The sequence below is a fragment of the Bos mutus genome, chromosome 6 (genome assembly GCF_027580195.1).
Source record: "Bos mutus isolate GX-2022 chromosome 6, NWIPB_WYAK_1.1, whole genome shotgun sequence".
In the NCBI taxonomy this organism is placed as follows: domain Eukaryota; kingdom Metazoa; phylum Chordata; class Mammalia; order Artiodactyla; family Bovidae; genus Bos; species Bos mutus.
Window position 1 is genome coordinate 101,751,442 of NC_091622.1, and position 23,293 is coordinate 101,774,734.

The window sequence follows — 23,293 nt, forward strand, 5'->3', positions numbered from 1 at the left end:
GGCTTGGGAGGGCTGGGCCAAGTCCCTTTTATCAGGTCCCTGTTCATCAGGGTACAGTCCTTCCCACACCGGCTGCTGTAAGAGGGTTGCAGGCAAAGTTAGGCACTATCTGCACAGTGACTGTACCGGGATGACCTTAGTCAGATTGAGATGCCTCAAGCGGCACCAGACAACAGCGTGTCCCAGCCTCTTCCTTTCCCTTCTCCGAGGCTGTTGTGAGAACTGTATGAGTCTTTGGGTTTTTGAAATAGAGTAAATATTAGGGAGTCTGTCTGCCACTCATCAACAGCTTATCTTGACATTGGGCACTTTGAGCACTAGAGTCCCTCATTATTCAAACAAGATTACTACTCCAGCGAACTTTTTTGTGTGTCGTATTTCATCTGTACATATGCACATCTTCTTTCTCCCTTCCTATGGCTATTGCATCCGTTTTAATAAACAATATTAACTCATTCTACCCTCAAAATATGCTGGTTTGGATGGAAACCTGAATGACCAGCCTCTCTGTTATGTTTTCCTTTAATCACACAATGTCTTAAACATGTCCATCATTCACACCAAATAGTTAAGTGCATAACTGAGTAGAGAGGAGTGTATTTCATCTCTCTTCTTCTTTTACTTATTGTTGGGTAAGGAAATTAGAACTCTGCAGCCCACTCCAGTATTCTTGCCTGGAAAATCCCGGGGATGGAAGAGCCTGGCGGGCTACAGTCCGTGGGGTTGTAAAGAGTCTGACACGACTGAGCACGTGAACACAGCACGTATCACCTTTAACAGTGTCGCAGGAGCCCCATAGAGTTATCACAGGAATATTATCATTAGGAACCTCACAGAATTCTCAAAGAAGTGGGAATGGGCAAGTTTCCTTAGTATAGTTATTTTTGTTTCTACCCTGAGGCCAATATAAATTTTGAAAATTCCATGAAAGAGGTGGTATTGGATAAGTAAATTGGAAGAGTTAAATTCCCACCAGTGAAGCAAACCAGTAAGGCCCTTTATGATTGATTATTTGGGGCATGCTGATTGGATTTTTATTCTTTCTGTCACTGATTTTCTGAGCCTGGGTTCTCTAGAAGAAATGTCTTAAAATCAAGTTGTTTTTTAAAATGAAAGGTAGCAGCCATCTTTCTTTGCCAGACCATGTTTCTTTGCCGATTCGTCACCATCTCCTTACACTCCACTTGCGTCTTTATGGTTTTCAGTCTTTTGAACATACCAAATTAGAGGCGTTAGCAGAAACGCCTTGCACATGTCATGTTGACCAGTTGCTCTTACATCATGTGCTGCATACGCGCGTGGAGAGGAAAGTGGAGGCTCTCGCCCGTCTCTTGAGCTGGCTGAATTCCACCAAGTGAGAAGAGTGTTAAGTGACAAAATGTGTATTCAGGCTTAAGTGACCGCCAGTATCTGGTTGCTTTCATACATCTGCATTCCCGTTGAGGGACTCTGAAACGTTATCCCTGTTGACCCAGAGGACTGCCTTGAGCCCTTAACCCAGGCTTCCCAAGAGAGGATCTGTTGGGCTGTAAAATACATCAAAAGATTATTATTCGACATGATACCTGAGATGCTTGTAAAGCATAACATTTTTTTTACTTGTTAAGAGAGAAAGTTCAGCACATACAAAGAAACCATGAATGCATTATTCTAGATGTATAGCGTAACCCATTTTTCAGGAAAATCATATAGTGGGCAGCTGCACACGAGTAACGAGGGGACCGTGTACTTGGTGCCTTAGCTTGAGTATGTACTTCAGTACGTTTTGAGAAGTGAATCTTATTACAAGATTGTCTTCTCTTTCCTACTGAAATTTTTCTGGAAGAAAGTTCTCAGTAGGTCAGAGCAGATGGGCTTTGGATATCATGGTTGAGTTGGTCTGTCCCCGACTTCTCTCCAGCCGTAGTTCAGCTCAGACGGTGGGGGCCGGTTTCTGTAGAGAATATGTGTGAGAAGCTGAGTAAAAGTCCGTGTTAGGCTTGACAAGGGCTGTGCTCTTCGCCCACAGACGGACAAGGTAGGGAAGGCCTTTAAATACCTGGAGGCTGCCTTGTCCTTCATTGAGTGCGGCGTCGCCCTGGAGTCGGAGAGCCCCGCATCCAAGTCGGCGTACTCCATCTACTCGGAGACCGTGGACCTCATTAAGTGAGTGCCCGCCCGTGTCTTCCTCTTAGCACTTCCTATCGTCACCTTTATGGCTTGAATCCATGTGAACTTCGGTGTGAGGACAGCTTAACAAGGGGGAGTCTTTCAGAAGTCGCTGATGCAGGAAGTTGGTTGGTTTTTGTTTCTGGTCGTGAACTGAAATTGTGTTCCAGATCAAGTGCTAGACCAGAATACCTCGGTCCGGCCAAGTGAACGGTGAAATGCCAGTCCCTTTAGGGAGGGGGTTGGGTTTTTCCAGCTTGACTTTCTTAGGTGCCCTCTCGTTTCCGCTGCAGCTCTCTCTCCTTTATCACCTGCGTTTCAGCAGGGGACTCGGTAAGAGCACAGGTCTGCTTGGTTTCAAGCAGGTGGGCAGGTGAGAGGGCAGGCATGTCCTCGCCTCGTCTTCAGAATGGCGTGACTTGTCGCGCTGAAGCCTCGTTTGTCTTCTGGGCTGCTGTCTCGTGGCCACATCTTTAGGAAAAATCAATATGAAACTAAGACAGACATCATAAGGTGTCTTTGTGCCTGGAGTTTTCTGACTGCCTGTTTGACTTGATGGACATGTCTGTTTTCCTACAGGTTCATACTGTCATTAAAATCCTTCTCAGATGCCACAACGCCAACACAGGAGAAGATATTTGCTGTTCTATGGTGTGTATTTTTCCCTTTGTCTAAAGAGTATTACATTTGCTTTTGCATCTCTTGATGTTACTAAGAGAGTTTGATAGCTTGTTTTCTTAAAATGAAAATACTAATGAAAGGGGAATCAGTACCAGAAAGTGGGAGGATGTGTGTCAAGGGGTTAATCTCACTGGTGATTGATTATTATGAGATGTCATCTACTGCCATTTTACTGACAACTCAGATTCTTTGGTCTTGTGACTTAAACTATATCCTTGTGTATCTGTGTTTGACCATTAGAATGCAGGCAGATTCTTTACCATCTGAGCCCCAAAGGAAGCCCATTCATTGGAAAAGAACCAATTCATTGGAAAAGCCTGACGCTGGGAAAGATTGAGGGCAGGAGGAGAAGGGGGCAGCAGAGGAGGATGTGGTTGGATGGCATCACCAACTCAATGGACATGAGTTTGAGCAAACTCTGGGAGATAGTGAAGGATAGGGAAGCCTGGCGTGCTGCAGTTCATGGGGTCGCAAAGAGATGGACATACACAGCTTACTGATTGAACAACAACAAACATCGGTGCTGTTTCACCTGTGTTTACTTCTGATGCTAGTACAGGGAGGTTCTTGATGTTCTTCCTCTTGTTAATTGAGGAAAACCCAGTGGTGGAAAAGGTTTGGTGGCTCGCTCTCTGTAGTGGCGATAGGCATGTCTCCAAGGCAGTGCTTCATTTCCACTTATGTTTATGTTCACAGCATGCGTTGCCAGTCCATTTTGAACATGGCAATGTTTCGTTGTAAAAAAGATATGGCGATAAAGTATTCCCGCACGCTTAACGAACACTTCTTCAAGACTTCTTCCAAGGTTGCCCAGGCACCTTCTCCATGCATCGCAAGGTAATGGCTAGCCTGACTGAAATAACTCCCAGTGTTAAATGCCCTCTTTATGTGACTCTTGTGTGCCTTCAGCATGTCAAAAATTATATACTCCATGTGCGGTCTTGCTCCTTCAACTGAAATCACCAGCACATCTCTACCTTTTTGAGGAGTCGTTAGAAATCACGGTATTTGCTGGTTGGGCAACATAAAGAGATAATTGTAAAAGAATACAAGGTCCATATTTCAGACCTCTGAGGATGTTTAGATATGCCCAGTGATGCAACAGGCAAAGCCAGCGGAACCAGAGACAAAGTCCTTTATCCTTCTAGACCTGACCTTCAGGGGTCCCTGACCTTCAGGATCTAACGCCTGATGATCTGAGGTGGAGCTGATGTAATAGTAATAGAAATAAAATGCACAATAAACAATGTGCTTGAATCATCCTGAAACCATCCCGCCCGCACGCACTCCCCCACGAAGTCCGTGGAAAAATTGTCTTCCTCAAAACTGGTCCCTGGTGCCGAAAAGGCTGGGGACTGCTGTTCTGTACAGCATGCCGTCTGGGCATTTCACTAAACGAGAAGTGTGCAGAACCAGTTGCCTGCCACCTTTTCAGGATCTGCAGCGGATACAAAGAAAGAAAACAATTCAGGCTAAATTCCTCCCCCCACTTTGCGAACTGCTCGTCTATCCCGTGAACTGTCGAAAAGCAGAGTCCTTGTGCAGGTGTTTCTGAGATGAAGATATAGAATTTCCTGCCCTTTAGTTTCTTGTCTAGTATTTTTTTTTTTTTTTTTTAATTTGGTCATCCTCCTTGAAAAGCTCCCAGTTCTGATGGGTTTTGCTATTTTAAGAGCATCACCTAGAAGCCTGCCCCATTTCCAGCAGGTTGAAAAGAGGAGATTCCCACGTGGCTTCTCTTAAAAAAAGACAGTCCTGATTGAGAACGAATTTCTTTACCTCTGAAAATGGCTCCCCCCTCTGAGGTATTCTTCTCAAATAATAGGTTGTCAGTCACTTTGTTTTTTGAAGTTTTTATTTTCTATTGGAGTGCAGCCGATTAACAGTGTTGTGGTAGTTTCGGGTGGACAGCAAAGGGATTCAGCCATACATACACACGTGTCCATTCTCCCCCAGACCCCCTCGCATCCAGGCTGCCACACAGCATTGGGCGGAGCTCCCTGTGCCGCTCAGCAGGCCCTTGGTCGTCCGTTTCCAATAGAGCAGAGTGTACATCCATCCCGAGCTCCCTAACTCTCCCTTCCCGCCCTCCGTCCCCCAGCCGCCGTAGGTTTGTTCTCTGAGTCTGAGTCTCTGTTTTGTCCCTAGGTTTATTTGTATCGTTTCTTTTTAGACTCCACACATAAGGGATATCCTATGCTGTTTCTTGCTCTGTATCAGTCACGTGATTTAGATCACTCCTTCCCCAGGCATCTGTGAGCCCCTTCCTTGTACCAGACCTTGTTGTAGGTGCAGGAAAGCCTCAGTAAACAAAGCAGACAGGAATTGCTGCCCTGGGGGGGCTCCTACTCTAGTCCTTCAAAGCATGCATTCTGCCCGGGACACTTAGGACCCCCGAGGACCCACAGAGCCCGAGGGTGGCTGTTGCCACGCCGCCAGGGCACAGCTGCTGGCCCGTCTTTCCGTTCCTGTGCCTCAGTCCTCAGGCCTGAGTGACTGCACTTGCTCTCCCGTTTGATCCATGTCAGTGTGCACTTGCGGGTGTGGTGGACGGTCCCGAGGAAAGCAGAGGGCGTGCTGTGAGTCCCTCCTCGGGGACTGTCCCCTGTTCAGCCAGTCACACGTTCCGCAGCTGTTTACCCAGAGCACCCGCTGTGCTAAGTGCTGGACATGCAGAGACCAGTCAGACACGGTCCCTGTCTTCATGGTGCTCGTGAGGCAGGAGAAGGAATAGAAGAGTAAGAGGAGACGTGACAAATGCAAGGAGACAAGGCCAGGCGACAGGAAGGAAGCTGCGATGTGTCCCCAGGGTCTGGGAGAGCGCCAGGTGCAGAGTCGGAGCTCAGGGATGTTTCTTGAGTGGACGAAAGAAGGAATATATCAGAGATGAGGCCCATCTTCTCAGGGGAAGTGTTGTCTTCCCAGGAGAAGCTGCAGTAGAGGGTGGGGAGAGAAGAGATTCCAGGCCATGGGCGTAGCAGATGCAGAGGGCCCAGGAATACCCGGAATACGGATCCGCCCACCCAGTTCTGTGTCCAGGGAAGGCCACCTTCCCCAGTTCCTTCTTCCGTTTGGAGGGTCCTATGCCACTGTGTTTTAGGAAATACATTTCCAGCACCCCGAAGGGGAAGGGCACCTCTGACCTCATAGAAGTGACTGGCATCTTGGCAGGTACACAGAGACCGGGTGACTGGGATTGCGGTTCCAGAAGCAGGAGTTCAGGTGATTAACCAGTCCTCTTTCCTCCCGCTTCCCAGAAGCACAGGCACACCGTCCCCCCTCTCTCCGATCCCTTCTCCGGCCAGCTCCATAGGGTCCCAGTCAAGCGCTGGCAGCGTGGGGAGTGGGGCACTGCCCGCCACCATCAGCACCCCAGTCACCATCCAGAACATGACATCCTCCTACGTCAGCATCACTTCCCACGTCCTTACCGCCTTTGACCTGTGGGAACAGGCTGAGGTCCTTACCAGGAAGAACAAAGGTAAGTGGTTCTGTGGTGGTGGTTACCGGGCCATGGGGATTGGGCGGGGGATAACATTGCGTGTTCCCTTCGGTGTTTTGGCCTTTTTGTTGTTGTTTTAAATTATAGGTGATTTACAATGTTGTATTAATTTCTACTGTAGAGCAAAGTGATCCAGTTACCCATATATATATTCTTTTATTCTTTCCCATTATGGCTTATCGCAGCTTGCTGAACATAGTTCCCTATGCTCTAGAGTAGGACCTGGTTGTGTATCCATTCTGTGCGATACGTAATGGTTTGTGTCTGCTGCTGCTGCTGCTAAGTCACTTCAGTCGTGTCCAACTCTGTGCGACCCCATAGACGGCAGCCCACCCGGCTCCGCTATCCCTGGGATTCTCCAGCAAGAGCACTGGAGCAGGCTGCCGTTTCTGTCTCCATGCATGTGTGCATGGTTTGCGTCTGCTGACTCCAAACCCCGACTCCACCCTCCCTCCCCTCCCCTCCCCCTTGGCGACCGTAAGCCTGCTCTCTGTGCCTGTGAGTCTGGTTCTGTCTCATAGGTGAGTTCATCTGGCATATTTTAGATTCCATGTCAAGTGATGGCATGTGGTGTTTGTCTTTCTCTGGCTGACTTACTCACTCAGTGTGATAATCTCTAGGTGCACCCATGTTGCTGGATGGCATTATTTCATTCTTTTTTATGGCTGCATAGTGGTCCATTGTAAATATATACCACATCTTTATCCACTCATCTGTGGGGGGACATTTAGTTTCTTTCCATATTTTGGCTCTTGTGAATGTCTAGGTGCATATATCTTTTTTTTTTTTTAAGAAAAATATTTATTTTTAACTGATTGATGATTGCTTTACAGTATTGGTTTGATTTCTGTCGTGCATCATCATGAACTGACCATCTGGGTGCATATATCTTTTTGAGTTAGAGTTTTGTCCAGATATATGCTCAAGGGTGTGGAGTTGCTAGATCATATGGAAATTCTGTTTTTAGTTTTTTGAGGAACCTCCATACCGTTTGCCACAGTGACTGCCCCAACACAGTCCCACCATCTGTTCAGTGTTTTGAAGAAGAGGAAGTTGTAGCTATTTACTCTTCTCATATTTTCTCCATTCTGTCACAGTTCTTCCTTGAGATGGATTTCTGTGACTTGATCTTGGCAAAATTAAATTAGAAGTGGCTTCTGCACCACGCCCCTTTGGAAGTTTTGGTATCACTGGTGGTGGTTTAGTTGCTAAATCATGTCCGACCCTTGCAACCCCATGGACTAGGGTCTCTGCCTGGCTGTTCTGTCCATGGGATTTTTCCAGGCAAGAATACTAGAATGGGTTGCCCTTTCCTTCTCCAGGGGATCTTCCTGACTTGGGAATTGAACCCAGGGGCTTCTGTACTGCAGGCAGATTCTTTACCAGCTGAGCTACGAGGGAAGCATTTGGTGTCATTATTTCCCCCTGACCTGAAGTGCTAGCAAAAGGGCAAATCGAGTGCAGAAGGAAAGGCATCAGCTCTCGGCAGGAACAGCGCGTGTGACGCGGGAAGTGGCGTCACCTGCAATACTGAGTTTATTGTTTGTTTCCAGTGTATGTTAGGAAAGATGGTTAGCAATGATATAGGAAACTACAGCTTAGTGAACAGTCTTGACTCTTGTTTAAGAAGAAGGCCCTTGGAGAAATCCAAGGTTTAGGAGATGATCGATCATCCTATCAGAGGAACTGTTTGGTGGCTGTGACCATTAAGTAAAAGCATATCTGTAAATGCCAGATGAAAGCCTGGACTTACTCTTGCCTGGCTGTAGAGAAGCAGTCAGCCAGCTGGCTGTGGCCATTGAATTTCCTCACAGCCTCTTGAAACTTCATTTTCTTTCTTAGCAAACTAATGAGGCTTTTTTTTTTTTTTTTTTAAACATGTTGGATATTTTCGTTTGTTTTCATTCATGCATCCACTGATCCCAAAAGTATGGTGTGCCAGGCATTATAGAGTCAGTGCTGCAACAAACGTAGTTCCTACTGCAGAGATGTGGAGAATTAGCAAACCATTCCAGTAGATTGTGATTTAAAAATTTTTTTTTGCTGTGCTAGAGGAAGTACAGAGTACTGTGGGGATCACGTTTCTGGAACCCTGACTTCTTTGACTTTGTATGTTTTTATTTTTGCCTGTGCGAGTGTGTTTACGTGGTTTTGGGTTTGCTTTGTTCGCAGAATTCTTTGCTCAGCTCAGCACAAGTGTGTGCGCGCTGGCCCTCAACAGCAGTTTGATGGATCTGGTGCATTATACAAGACAGGGTTTCCAGCGGCTAAAGCAAGTAACCAAGACACCTTAACGGAGGCCCAGGTGGATTCGATGCCTTGGGCACTATTTTGCACATTGGAAGCCTCAAAACAGTCCAGACATTTGTCTCCTTAGAACACCAAGCTCAAGAGAAGCACCACGAGACGGCCAGGACGTTTGCTCACTGAAACTCGAGGACTATGGAATCGTTGGTTGGACAGGATGGTTTTGCAGAAGCAGAGAGGAAGGAGGCTGGCCTGAGAGATGCTCTTGCCTTTCCTAACTAAAGGATGGAAGTGCAATGTAGCCTGAGTGGGCGTATTCTTGGTCTAGAAACATTTCCATATTTTTTTTAACCAGCAGGATGCGAATGAAATGAGGAGAAGCAGTTTCAACTCTGAAATCAAATTCACAGCATCTCAGTAGCCACATTAGTTCATTCCCAGAAGGAAATTTTTTTTTTTTAAACGAGTGAGTTGTGGTATAGGGTTTTGTGGGTAATTTGTTTTTTTAAGTTGTGGGGGGAGTATTTGTTTAATAAATTCTAATGGTCATCTATAAAACATGAGTTGTGGAGGACTCCGCTACACCTCCTTTCTGCCAGTGAACAGTGGCTCTGATGATACCAGGTATTGTCCTAATATACAAAGTCGGAAGCACCCCCCGTTGCCTGGACACTGCGGGTGCAGCCCGGCTCCGAGTTGTCCGCTCCTGTGCTGGAAGGCGGCCCTGAGGGAGCTACAGCATCTGCATCTCTGCCCGCATCTCCGCCTCCATCGCCCCCCGCATCTCCACGTGCCGCGTGCTGCGGAGGGCCTGGTGCCGCCGTTCCCACCCCCTGCTCCAGCGAAAGGCAGTCACATTGACTGTATTCTGCATTTTCTCCTTTGGGGAAGAAGGGAACCAGCACTTACCCGTGACCAGAGGGTTGAAATGCTTCTTAATTTTTGTGAAGTAGAGCTGGACTTTGAGGTGCTGCTCTGTGGCCTAGTTATGTGGACACTTACGTTGTCTAACCGACTCAGAGTTTTGTCAGCGAACAAAGAAAAAGGAAATCTACTTCTTAGAAAGGCTATATTTTTCTGCTACGAATTACTTTATATTTATAGCAAAACTAGACTTTGAGAGCCCTTGATTGTCTTTGTCTAGGCGAAATTAACTCCCTGAGAGGCTGTGGAGATTTGGGGTAGTTAATTAGACTTTAAAAAAAAAAATAATAATAAAGTCACCGCATGCCTTCACTCCAGAGTGCACACTGTCAACTGGATTTGATTAGATTGAAGAGGATCTGTGGCCTTCCTGCAAGTTGTTTTTGTCAGATTCTATACATTAAGCCACGTTTATTTTGAATGACCTAAAAGTGGGGGAAAAAAAGAACAACAAAAATAAGAAACCCCAGAAATTCCCACATATCCATAAGCACAGATTTTTTTTCATTGAAACTTTGAGGGTTGTTATTGGAAGCATTATTATGAATGTAGTATTTTTAGAAGCTAATTCTTTTTATCCCTTTTAGAAGTAGAATTTGCACATGTATTACAATTGAGGAGTGTTACCGCTACAATTGGTTTTTCTTCCTTCCTTCATCCCATTCCACTCCCCTGCGTGTTGTTTCCTCGCAAGCGTGTTGGACCTTGTCATATTTATTTATTAGTGAAGAAAGGCGTGCCATCTTTATTTATAATGAAGAGGTCTGAAGTCCATACGATGAATGTAAGAACTTTCTTGGTCATTTGATAACTATGTAAAAGGGATGTACAGAGGACGGGAGTGATGCTTATTTTTCGCAATATAAATTGTTTGTGTGAAGCTGTTCCTTCCATGTCGTTTATTATCCAGCCTGTTCTTCGGTTATGGCCAGCTTAGGTTAGAGCGAGAGAATTATAGCAGCAGTAATAACTGATGCATGATCCTGATGGACCCACGTCATCTATTGCTGCTGTAAGGCAGAGCCATTGTCCTTTTTGAACTACTCATTTAAAAAGCAGCCTGTTACATGAACAGTAATTGCCTGGAAGGTCGTGTGCTTGCGTCACTGAGTGTCCATCTCTTCTGTGTAGGAGACGAGACACCAGAATCAGGCTTCTATGGTTACTAAACACCTTCTTTCCCGTCTTACTCCCTTGGTCATTCCCAGCCCCTTCACCTCATCACTCCCCAGGACAAGCCACCTGTCAGTATAGAAGGGTGTGTTCCTAAAGACAGGCTCTGCTCTATGCAGACCACTCTGAGTGTGTGTCTCATCAGGAGCCGAGTGCCCCTGAACTGAAGACATTTCCAATCAATTTCCCAGCCATTTCTAGAAGAGGCGATTGCTTTTTCAGCAGCCTTATTCTGTGTGTGTCTTTTCCACCCTGACCTTTATATGAAGATTTTATTTGTCCCTTGCAGAGATCAGTTTGTACTATTTTGATCATGGAGTATTTCTGATTCTTAACTGCAACATGCATTGTACCCAGAAGAATTCTTAATGGCAACTTTTAAAATAGAGTATGTAAAAGGGTAATGGCTGATAAATCCTTAATGTTCATAATGTCTTTTCACTGTTACAGTTGTATATAGAAACCTAAAGGATTTTTAAGTCATATGCACTTTTTCAATGCATGCTTAATTTCCCAAAGGCAAAATTTGTACTGCAGTAGATAATTGAAGGGACTAGATTATAAAATTAAGCCTTTGAATATGTGAAGTTCTCATAACAACCATAATAGTACACACTTCACAGTGAGGCAAATGCAAAACATCTTGCGTGGAAAATGGAGTGTAAAAATTTTGCCTTTGGCACTACAGTTTCGTGTGTGTATGTGTGTGTGTGTGTGTGTGTGGCTGTCAGTCTTTACTAGGAAATGGAAGAACACTGTTTTACTTATAAAACGTTCAATGTTTCTGTCCTTCCTGGAGATAATTAAAATGTGAATCACTGAATTTAAGGTTTTAGCCAGACTGAGGGCCCTGATAAACAATGAAAGACATTTCCCTGAAATTTACCAAATTACACTGGGTTAAGAATGTGAAAACGTTGGCCATGTGCCATCTATGGTAGACGATGGGAGGGTCCACCTGGCATGGTATCAGGCGTAGAGCTACTGCAGGATGACTTATCTGATGCTGCGATTTAACCTCAATACTGAATGGAAAAAGCATCTTTAACAAAAGGACCTTTATTTTACAGTCTGTTTTGACCAAAATGTTTAGCTATTTCCCCAAGACACACTGGACCACATTTATCTTCCTCATTCTGTGTCCTTTAATTCCAAATCTTGGGATGTTTAGAAGCTAAGAAACTACCCTTCTGGCTAAAAACTTGCCTTAATTGGTACCTCAAATATTAATTTCAGTAGGATGAAGACCTTACTATTTTGTGATCCCTGTTCAATAATTTTTAGAAGCAAAAAAAAAAAAACCATTGTGCCCTCCAAAATGAATAGAACTCTTTATCGCTAATATATGAAAGGAAATGTGTGTGTGGACGTGCATACAGAGAGTAAGAGCCTGGCTGAATTGGATATATTTATTGTGCCTTTGTTGACCGAACCGAATTTTGGGAAAATGCTATATTCATTTTGCCATAGCTTTAAGAGACATCAGGTGGCACTTGTACCTTTTTCTCTTCTGTTCTCATAAAGTTGGAGGTGTATTTGTGCATCTTTTATGTAAATGAATCAAATTAGGCTCTGATTCCTTACCTCCCACCAGAGTCTACTTTTTGCTCAAGGATTTATTTTCCCAGACACTACACAAAATCTGTGAAAAACATTGTCGCTCCATCTATTACACTCTTTACTGCCGATCAGCAGTATTTAAATGTTGCTGGAATATTTGGCTGCCTTTCAGAAACACAAGCATAGATATGTTCATTGTGGTGGGGGCGGGCGTCAGGGCGAGAGCGGTACTTGGTCCCTTTTTCTCTTTCTCTGGTGAGTTGCCTCTCTTGTTTTTGGTTCTACTTAGAATTTGTGGATTTTTTCCCCCCTATAGTTTTCTTTTGTCATTTTGTTGGTGGGAGGAGGTGGAGTGGGAGAGTGGTATAGGGGATTTTCCAGCAAACGTGACAAGTGGTATTTTTACCATATGAACTTCAACTACTCAATCCCCTGTGTCAGTCACCGAAAATCTGGGAATGAATTGTGACCACTGGCCATGTTCATTAGTTCTTATTTATGAGGAGTTGACAAGCACCGTCTACCACGTCTCTTAGGGTGGCTGTAAATTTCCCACTGTCCCAGGGAAAGACATTATATTCTGTTCCGTGGTGTGCTGGATAGCAACAGGTACTGTGATGGGTTGAGAAGTTGCCTGTATTTCTCTGCCCAAGAGGACAGGCAGGAAACTTAGAGCCCCCTGGAGCCAAGATATTATTACTCTGTCGGCCTGAAAGGACAAGGGAGTAAGACCACTGAGGGTGGCCACGCTGTGCTGGTCAGACCAGGCAGTGGCTGACCTAAGCAAGGTAACTTGCTTTGCTCAAAAGTAGATGTTGAAGCGATGCTTAATACAGGCAGTATTACCTTCTGTTAATTAACTTTTGTTTAATGACAGAAGGCAGGATCCGCCTTTTGTTCAGGCCATTGACATGTATTGTTAAGACGGCACACCCCCTCCTCAGATATCAAGTGTACACTGTTCGTGTTGGTGTGTGTGTGTATACACGTGTGTCCCAAATTGTGTGTGTGTTTCTTCTGAATGTGATCATGTTTTGGATGATACCTGAGCAGGGTTGCCTTTTTTTTTTTAATTTATTACCATTATATATTATATTATATATTTTTTGCTTTCTTGTAACTTTAGAGGAAAGTCAAATCTTGGTATTATTAAAATTGTGTAAAAAAGAATAAATCGTCCAGTCGATCAATGAAGATCGCTGGTCTATCTCTAAAATAATATGAACTTTTCTTTAATTATTGTGTAATAAGGTGCCAGCTATCTAGTCCACACAGTGATTCTGTACGTAGATAGGGAAGCAGTGACATGCCCCGTGGGAAGTTGTGCAACACAGAGAAAAGGAGGACTCTGTGTGTTTTATCTACTTCAGCAATGGAACTGCGACCTGGGGCTTTTGTGAATAAAATTTAGCTGCCTTGTATAGTCCTTTGAAAGAGACATACGTGATCTGTGAGAATTATAGTTTTGTTTTGTTTTTTTTTTTTAGAAGAAAAATTTGCAAAAGATCTTTCCAAAGATAATGTGCCACAGATCTTTTGTTTGTTGTTCTCTGTAATGAGGATTCATTGCTGTTTAAAAAAACGTGTAATTGACTTGTTCGTCTTCAGATTCTTTACTTTTCATTAGAGGATCGAGCTGTAAAAAAAAAAAAATTAATAAAAATTTAGAGAAATCATTGGCGTGGAATGCATACTTTCACTTTGCCTGTAATTGTAAAGGAATTCCTAAACTTGCTGTAGGTAGTTGCCACTCACAGCCCAGGAGAGTCTCATGTGGAGTAACTTGCCCATACGCACAGATCTCCTTCACAAACGAGCCTGAGAGCACCGGAGTCAGGTTGCTTATCCTAACATCAGTTGCCAGGTGCAAGTGACCAGATTGGCCTGTGTAGTTTGCAGGGTGTGGGTGGACCTATTTGTAGAATGTTGATATTGGAAAGACTCTTAAGGCGATCTGGTGTCCCTTCCCTTTGCCACTCCAAAAGGAATACTACTCTACATGCTGAAATATGACTGCTAATTCAGCTCCTGGCTCTCTGGTCTGCTGTGTGACCACGGGCAAGTTAGTTAACCTGTCTGGGCTTTTCTCATCAACGTGAACCGATTTGGTATCTACTTAGTAAGGTAGGAGCACATTAGATGGTGTACTGAGTGCTTAGTCTAGTGCTTCTGCCTTAAACACTCAGACTGGTGGCTTTTTTAAATGTCCTCCTTCCCTTCTCTGTACCACAGTATTCCCACAGGTGACCTTTCAGTCTGTGACTGAACACCGATAAAGACCTTACTACCCACCTCTCCTACTTTGATATTTTGTTCTTCCTTATGTTAGGCTGACCTCTACTTTTATCAGTCCTCGTGAAAAAAACAGGGACCTACCTACCCTTGGCAAGCTTACAGTAGAGTTGACAGCCAGCAATGACGGTGGTAAGTGTGCAGTGACAAGTGGGGGAAAAGGGAATGATGTAGCCCTGATTAAGAGAAGCTCAGACAAGAGCTAGAACTAGGCCTTAAAACATGGGTCTGAATTTTCACAAAGCCTTGCCATGTCATAGCTTGTCTCTTACGAATTTTCCGTAGTTGTTCATTGTATGTTCGTGGCCAGTTTATGTAATACCAACTACCCTGCTAAACACTGAGATTATCTCTAACTTGGAGTTAGTATAAAGGATGCTTCCACAGCCATCCCTTAAGCAAGCTAGTTGGGCAGATTCAACAGTATTTCCCCGTATTTTATGTAAAATAGGTGCATGTATATTTCACCCCTAAAAACATCAGCATGCATTTCCGAATGCAACGTCGTACATCTTGAATTCTTTTTTCCCTACGTGTCCTCCTATTAGTGTTGCTAACTTCAAGTCTGTGGTGAGGATACAGTCGTCAAAACTCACAAATATGGGCTTTTCCCTGTGCCAACCATGCTTCACTTAGAGCTTTTAGCATACATTGATAATCTGATCCTTTACTAACCACGGCCATTATGTTTGGAAAACATGAAAAGGAAAAAGTGACCCAGTTTGATCGGTGGGAAATCTGATACCTTCATTTACATCGTTTTTCGTTACAAATGAAGTTGCCATTTGTAGTGCAGAGATTACGGGGTTACCGATACTCTAGACCCAGTTCAAGAGCCTAGCTGGATAGATACGGATAAGTTTTCATTTAAGTCATATGGAATGAGTTCACCACTAGGAAGGGTTTCATTAATGAAGGAAGAGGATGCTGAGCAGTTTAAAAAACAAAGGAACAAATTATTCCTCCAGGATATTCATCTTTTTCCTTTTGATTTATTATATATATTCAGGATGTTAACCTCTTACTATGTTGTTAATACTTCTCTCCAAATTATCTTTTGCTCTGCGGTTTTTATAGCATTTTTAAACAAAGTTCCTTGAGTCTTAAGTAGGCCAACTGATACCAACGTCTTTGCAGTTTCTGCTTTTGGTATCTCAAGGTATGTAAGGACAGTTTGCCAGACACTGGAAGACAAGTTTACTACTCCTGATCACCGGCAGCAACTCGAAGGTAAGACACAAACCCCTCTGTGTGTCCTTTGGTCTTTTCATACGTATTTAGGCACTTTTGGAGCCTCAGTTATTTAAATGAGTATTTGTTCACTATTTGCCATGATTGTCGGAAATGTGAACTGTCACAGTCCAGGCCGCTTTAAATTAGGACCCCTAAGTGGTGGTCAAAACTCTTCAATCCATTTTAAACAGCTCTGAAGGCCTGCGGGTCTTTACCCAAATATAATCAGAGGTTTATCTGCTGTTCTGGCTGTGATTAGATAACTGTACCTATCTAGCGTGTTTTGTCTTAGGCTTCTTTCAGTGTTTGTGGTTTCTCCTCAGTCCATGCTCAGCTGAAAGCCAAAACTCTAGCAAGACATCTAGGCTCTGATAATAAAGACCTGTGCCCTTTGGACAGACTAGAGGGTGGGCCTTGAATACTTTGTAAACACAGTTCTATTATAGCTTGAAAAGACCATGTGCCTGCTTCAGATAAGTGCTTTATATCACCCTTCTCTACTACTGGGGCCCAGCCCCAACATCTCTAGGAGACAGAAACAATTATGGATTTGTATCTCTCCACTGCTAAATATTCCTGTAAATTATCACCTGTGCCCCAGCCCCGCCACTCATACATTTCTACGTATCTGCACACTGCTGTTGGAAGACCAATTGTACTCAGTTGCATGGGCTTTAGGAAAAGGTCTTTAGTTAACTATTCAACTCCCTGCTTTCTCATCTTTGTTCTGTAGCCTCTGAAGAGAGTCCTCCTCCTGCAGGTAGGACTTGGTACACAAGGTCACAACTGAGTACTTACAAGCATCTCAAGGGAATAAGTGACTGGGTGGAGTGGTTTTGCAGCTCTCCGAAGCCTACATATCTATGAGTATCATTTTTGGAATTTTTACATTTATTTTTGGCTGCGCTGGGTTTTTGTTGCTGTGTGAGGGCTTTTCTGTAGTTGTGGCGACTGGGGGCTACTCTCTGGCTGTGTACGCAGGCTTCTCACTGCAGTGGCTTCTCGTTGCCGAGCACAGGCTCCAGGCACGAAGGCTGCAGTCGCTGGGCGCTAGGGAACAGGCTCAGTAGTTGCGGTGCACAGGCTTACGTTCCTTCCCGCACGTGGGGTCTTCCAGACCAGGGATCGAATCCGTGTCCCCTGCATTGGCCGGCAGATTCTTTACCACTGAGCCACCAAGGAAGCCCCATTTTGTAAGTTTTTAAAAGATTGTTTTCAAACTGATTTGCAAATAGTCAGATGACACAGAACCACAGAGGAAAAAACGTCTAAAAGCAAATCAACTTCATCCCTTCCTCCCCAGAGTAAACCACCATCAAGTCTGATGCATCTCCTTCCAGGACCTTTGGGCACTTAAAACATTATTTTTAAACACAAATTTAGATGAACTATATTCAGACTTTTCCCCACTTTATGTCGTCTATGTTAACCATTTTGGCTGTAAAATATTGTGCAAGTAAAGATAAACCATTTACTTAAACATTATCCCTTTATGCACACACGCCACCTCGGTGTGTTCGTCATTCAGTCGTGACTCTTTGTGATCCCCTGGACGGTAACCCACCAGGCTCCTCTGTCCATGGAATTCGCCAAGCAAGAATGCTGGAGTGGGTAGCCATTCCCTTCTCCAGGGGATCTTCCCGACCCAGGGATCGAACCCGAGTCTCCTGCATCGCAGGCAGATGCTTTATCATCTGAGCCACCAGGGAAGCCCTTACAAGTGTTACTACAGGATAAATTTCTGGAAGGGGGAATGTCTGGGTCAAAAGACGAATTAAAGAATTTGTTACCAAACCACTTACCCCAAAAACTCTTATACCAACTGTGGATGAGCTTACGTTCTTGCCCACTTTGATTGCAAAGTAAAAGCCTTTACTACCTCAATTTGCATTCTCTGACATCTGAAATTAACCATTTTGCCACAAACTCATTTGGCCAGTGGCATTTGATTCTGTGGAGTGTGTAGTCCTATATTTAGCTCATTTCTGTGAGATTATCTTTTCCTTCTCATTTGTAAATAAATCATTTGTAAATTAAGAAACTTGGACTAGGTTTTTGATTACATGACTCTTCCCAAATCTGTTCTGTTGCCTGTACCTCAGGAGACATCACGGGCCGCTTAACAGCATTTCCCTTCGTTTCTAACACTGAAGGCCAGGGCCAATGCCTGAGTGAGTGAGACTCCATTCACATCACTGACATGGGTCCTTAGGGTTTGAAGCTCTTCATCTTTTTGGTCCAAGCAAATGCCATTCATCCTGGACGGAACTGGAAGCTGTAAAATACTGGTGAAGTTTTGAAGCCCACTGGAGGTACAGGATGAGTTTCACTATAGGTTTCTCTGTGGCCCACATGGATCTAGTCTAAAATTTCACTGTGATATGTCACTCCTGTGCCTTACTTGACTAGTCCTATTTCCTTCCTTCACTGGGTCTTCTTTGTTGCACAGAAGAACAACTTTGCCTAGTTGTGGCGAGTGGGATATACTCTCCAGTTGTACGTGGGCTTCTCACTGTGGTGGCTTCTCGAACATTGGCTCGAGGTGAGCAGGCTTCAGAAGTTGCAGAGGTGGCCCACGGGCTTAGTTGCTCCTCAGCATGTGGGATCTTCCTGGCCCAGGGATTGAGCCTGTGTCTTGTTGCAGTGGAAGTGTGGCATCTTAGCCACTGGGCCACCAGGGAAGCCACTCTTTGGATTTTAAATAAAGGTGAAAGACAAGGAAGACTAATCTTGCATCCCTGTGAGGTTTTTCTCCCACCCATTCAGAATGCACGTTGGCATAAAGCGTACGTCAGAGTGCCCAGCTTCTGAACCACATGTCGCTTCTTCATGTGCACGACAGGTAACTTCAAATCAAGTATTTTTCCATTCAAACATCTATTGTCCTGGCCCTCAGTGGCACTCGCTAACCTAGATGCTATTTTAAAGCCAACCACTGTGGCTACACTGATCAGATTATTTCAAGCTGGACAGCATGGCATAAGCCAGCTTATCTGTTAGGCAGAGGACAACAGCCCTCTTATGCCTGTGTGTTGGTCCTGAATTCCCCACAGCAAAGCAGAGCCACCTTGCCTTTTTCCCCTTCATTCACTACATCCATGATACCTTCCCATCCCCTTTGCACAACAGACCTGGACAGTGAAACATGGTCAGAACGTGTGTTAAACCTTGTGTGCCGTGTACTTTCCGTAGTCGTTTTTGTTTTTTGGCTGTGCTGGGTTCTTTGTTGCTGACCCCGGGCTTTCTCTAGTTACACAGCGAGAGGGGGCTTCTCACTAGTTGCAATGAGCAGGCTTCTCATTACAGTGGCTTCTCTCGTTACAGGCTCTGGAGCATGTGGGCTCAGTAGCTGTGGTGCACAGGCAGAGCTGCTCTGGGATATTCCAGGATCAGGGATCAAACCCGTATCCCCTGGGTTGGAAGGTGGATTCTTTACCACTAGTCCAGCAGAGAAGCCCGGTGGTGTATATTTTTAAAAACCTTTCAAATTAGTCATTTCATTATCGTGCTTTACAGATAAGATTTAGGCTCATCTGTCCATGGTCAAACAGCTAGTAATAGATGAAACTCAGGTTATGATATGGATCTTGATTGAAGTTAGAAACTTTGCTTAGAAGGAACTGAAGGAAATGACTTTTATAAGCTTTTAAAATGTCATCCACAACCAGTATCCTAACACTGTTAACATTTAATTATTTTTGAATTTTGCTAGAGACAATAAGGAAAACTGGATTGTGAGCAGGAATTAGGTTTTATAAAGCAGGAAGTCCTGAGAATCTTGCCGTCATAGAAACTTAAGGAGCACGACAGGAGGGACCCTGTCTGATGTTGTTATACGTGTTGTCCTGTGGGTTTTCACCATTTACCAGAACTAGTCAAGACAGCAGTATACTTCCAGTGACTGTTGAGATCGACAGGTTTTCTTCTTAATAAAGAGAAATAGGGACTGGTACTCCAATGGTTAGGACTCTGCCCTTTCACAGCCAGGGAACTAAGATCTCTGGTTCTTAATTTAAGTGGTACAGCCAAATTAAAAAAAATAGTAATAAATAGAGTATAAATAGATAGAGTATAAATAAATTAGAGTAAATAAAAAATAAAAGTAAACTTTGATGTGATAAACCCTTAAAGAAATTAGCATAAAACTTTTAAAGTCATGAACAATGTAAAGTAACCTGTATAGGTTAAAGTACCAGCAAATTTAAAATAGCTATAACAGGCAGCAGCATGAATTCCCCTTGGGTCCTCCAAGTTTCACAGTAAAGGGAGCAGATAAACCTTTAACTCAGAAACTGAAGACTTTGAGGGCTTTGAGTATCTTGGGCCCCAGCTGGACTCCGCTCACTTTCATCAGTGTCTATGCAAAACCACTATCACGATCTGTCTTGTACTATATTTATTTCCTCATCTGTAACAAAAAAAAAGGGGGTTGAAATAAATGGCATCCTAAAGTCTACATAGTAAAAATATTAATAATCAAACATTTCCCTATTAAACATGAGTTAAAAGACCACTGTCCTTCAAGATCATCATCAGGGTGGGGGCGGATAAAGTGGGGTTCTACACACTTGATCACAAGTTTATAAAATCGTCTTTAAAATTGTAGAACTAGACAGGCAAGCATACACACAATCCTACTTTATGATAGTTTTTCTGGGAAGACTTAATACTCTTCACATAAATCACCAGACTTGGTTCCAAAACAAAGGCAGAGGATAAAAACTGTCCTCATAGAATAGTAGTATCTCCATAAGTTGTTTTGGCAGTGATGACATCAGATTAATAAAAATTTCCACATATGAATCCTTTGAAAGGTGACAATTCATTACCACATTTTAAAAGTTCTGATGCATGTTTAAAATTGTTTTAATTCTCTAATATCAATTTCTCTCCTATCCAGTGTGTATCCTGAAGTCAAATAAACTATGTATCACCTACCCTAAATCTTATACCCCCTTATCCACCCAACTGGTAACAATTTCATGTATTGTAGAGTAGAATTACTGTATAGTCAAGTGTCACAGGTGGATGGTCCGGCCTCTCCATTTGACTGAAGCAGTAAATCCGCCGCAGGCCGGCCCATCCATCATGCTTCTCCTGCTTTGTACTCAGGCGTGTGTGTATGTACATATACACACAGACACATAACATGATCATTTTAGAAGCATGTCAAGAGAGCAAAATGCCTTGTTGGGTAAATGCACTGTGCTGAGGCCTACGAGGTTAGGGAAATTTCAAATTTCACATACGTACTGGGTTGGCCAAAGAGTTCCTTCTACCCTGATTTCCTGAAGCCACATCTTTACTTCACAAATACACATTCCTTAATCCAGTGGCTGGCCAGGTTCCTTCCTGAGCTCAATTTCGTCACGATCTTTAATGTGCCTAGTGCTCTCATTGCTTGACAGCCCAAGAGCCTGGGGCAGCTGAGACCCATTCTCCTCAAGTTTTACAGCTCTCTACAGGCATATTTACAAAGTGTCACCTGAAAATACCAGGAACCTCCAGACATTCCATTTGTGTGCAATTCATTAAAAAGAATTTACTTTCGTTCCACTGGTCAGAATTGTTTACTCCTCTGGCTGTCGTTTGAAAGGATGTGGTAAGTTTGAGTCAACAGAACTGTCTCTGGCCTTTTCTGCCCCATCTTCACAGGCATTAGCCACTCCGCAGGTGTAAACCTTTAGCCACAAGATGTTGAGTATGTAAAGTCGATGAGATCCGAAGCACAAAAACTTGGCTCGATTATAATGCACCTCCAGGGATTAAGTAAAAAGCCTCAGCCAGGTTCTGAAGATTATTAAAAAAGGTAATTAGGAAAACACTTTGGACCTGGGCCTCAAACTGCACTCTGAGCTAAACGATGCAGGCACAACCTGAAGTGCACGTTCAAGCTCCTTATTAATGCCCTTTCCCCAGGTGCAGTGTGAGGAATGCACCACTAGAGAGCAGCCACTTCCTTGGACCATAAAGAAGGCTGAGCGCATTGATGCTTTTGACTGGGGTGTTGGAGAAGACTCTCGAAAAACCCTTAAACTGTGAGATCAAATCAGTCAATCCTAAAGGAAATTAACCCTGAATATTCACTGCAAGGACTGAAGCTCCAGTACTTCGGCCACTTGATGTGAAGAACAGACTCACTGGAAAAGACCCTGATGCTGGGAAAAATTGAAGGCAGGAGGAGAAGGGAGCAACAGAGATGAGATGGCTGGATGGCATTACCAACTCAGTGGACAGGAGTTTGAGCAAACTCCAAGAAAAGTGAAAGGGAAGCCTGGCATGCTGCAGTCCATGGGGTCTCAAAGAGTCGGACACAAATAAGTGACTGAACAACCAAGAACTATTTCCTTTAGGGAAAGAATGCTGTTAGATACACTGGTTTAATCACAATGAGATACCACTTCACACCTGGGAGAATGGCTGTAATCAAAGAGACAAAGTGTTGGAGAGGGTGATGAGAAAGCAGAAACCTCCTACTGTACTGATGGGAATATAATATAGTACAGCCCCTGTGGATAACCATAAAAACCAGCAATCCCACTGGTGTAGACTCACCCAAGATACATGAAAACATGTTCACATGGACATGTTTATGAACATTCATGGCAGCATTCTGCGTGATGGCCCCAAACTGGAAACTGATCAACTGGTAAATGGCTGAACAATGTAAGACAGACTGTTCAGTATTAAAACGACTACAGTACAGATGAAATGAACCTCAAAACATTATGCTAAGTGAAACAGGTACAAGATGCTATATTTAGAATTTGATTTCACTTACATGATATACTCAGAAAAGGCAAGTTTATGGACCGAAACCACATTAGTGGTTGCCTTGAGTGAGAAGCAGGGAGGAAAAGAGGGAGGGAGTGAAGACTGACCCCAAGAGGGGCTCATGAAAATTTGGGGAGCATGATGAAAGTGAACTAAATCTGGGTTATGGTGATGTTGGCTCGTGTGTGATAGTCAATTCAGTTGTGTCCAACTCTTGGCAACACCATGGACTGTAGGCCACCAGGCCCCTCTGTCCATGGAGATTCTCCAGGCAAGAACACTGGAGTGGGTTGCCATGCCCTCCTCCAGGGGATCTTCCCGACCCAGGGATCGAATCCACATCTCTCATGTCTCCTGCGTTGGCAGGCAGGTTCTTTACCACTCGTGCCACCTGGGAAGCCCTGATTGATACAACTCTATATTTACTAAACCACAGATTGTAAACATAGTGGGTCAGTTTTTTTATCGTATGAATTACAATTCAATAAATCTGGCCCCTAAGAAAGCACATTGATTTAGTACTGCATTAAAATACATAATGAAGAAATGAAGCGAGGAGGAGGAACCTAGAGGATTGTGTTAGAATGTAGTACAAATAGCCACTGTGTCGTTCAGTCCTGAGCTCTGGTCTCCAGACAGGAAAAAAGATAATTGTTTGCAGACGAATAGGGGGAAATCAGGGAATTTATGGTCAGGTAGGAACTTTATTACTTTTGGCCAAAAGCCAAAGCAGAAACTTTTTTTTTTTTTTAAACAAAG

At 43.8% G+C, this 23,293-nt stretch overlaps 1 protein-coding gene across 9 annotated transcripts in view; it reads left to right on the plus strand.

The window, feature by feature from the left end:
* Positions 1–13,721, plus strand: part of AFF1 (ALF transcription elongation factor 1) — a 196,998-nt gene extending 183,277 nt beyond the window's left edge. For 8 of the 9 annotated variants that reach the window (XM_070372658.1, XM_070372661.1, XM_070372657.1 and 5 more), the window contains 5 exons: positions 2,009–2,145; positions 2,728–2,799; positions 3,526–3,666; positions 6,087–6,310; positions 8,504–13,721. In XM_070372658.1, coding sequence (XP_070228759.1) covers positions 2,009–2,145; positions 2,728–2,799; positions 3,526–3,666; positions 6,087–6,310; positions 8,504–8,625 — 696 coding nt within the window. In that variant the 3' untranslated portion in view covers positions 8,626–13,721. The remainder of the gene's footprint in view (positions 1–2,008; positions 2,146–2,727; positions 2,800–3,525; positions 3,667–6,086; positions 6,311–8,503) is intronic. The other variant, XM_070372662.1, reaches the window with a different exon arrangement.
* Positions 13,722–23,293: the final 9,572 nt, after the last annotated feature.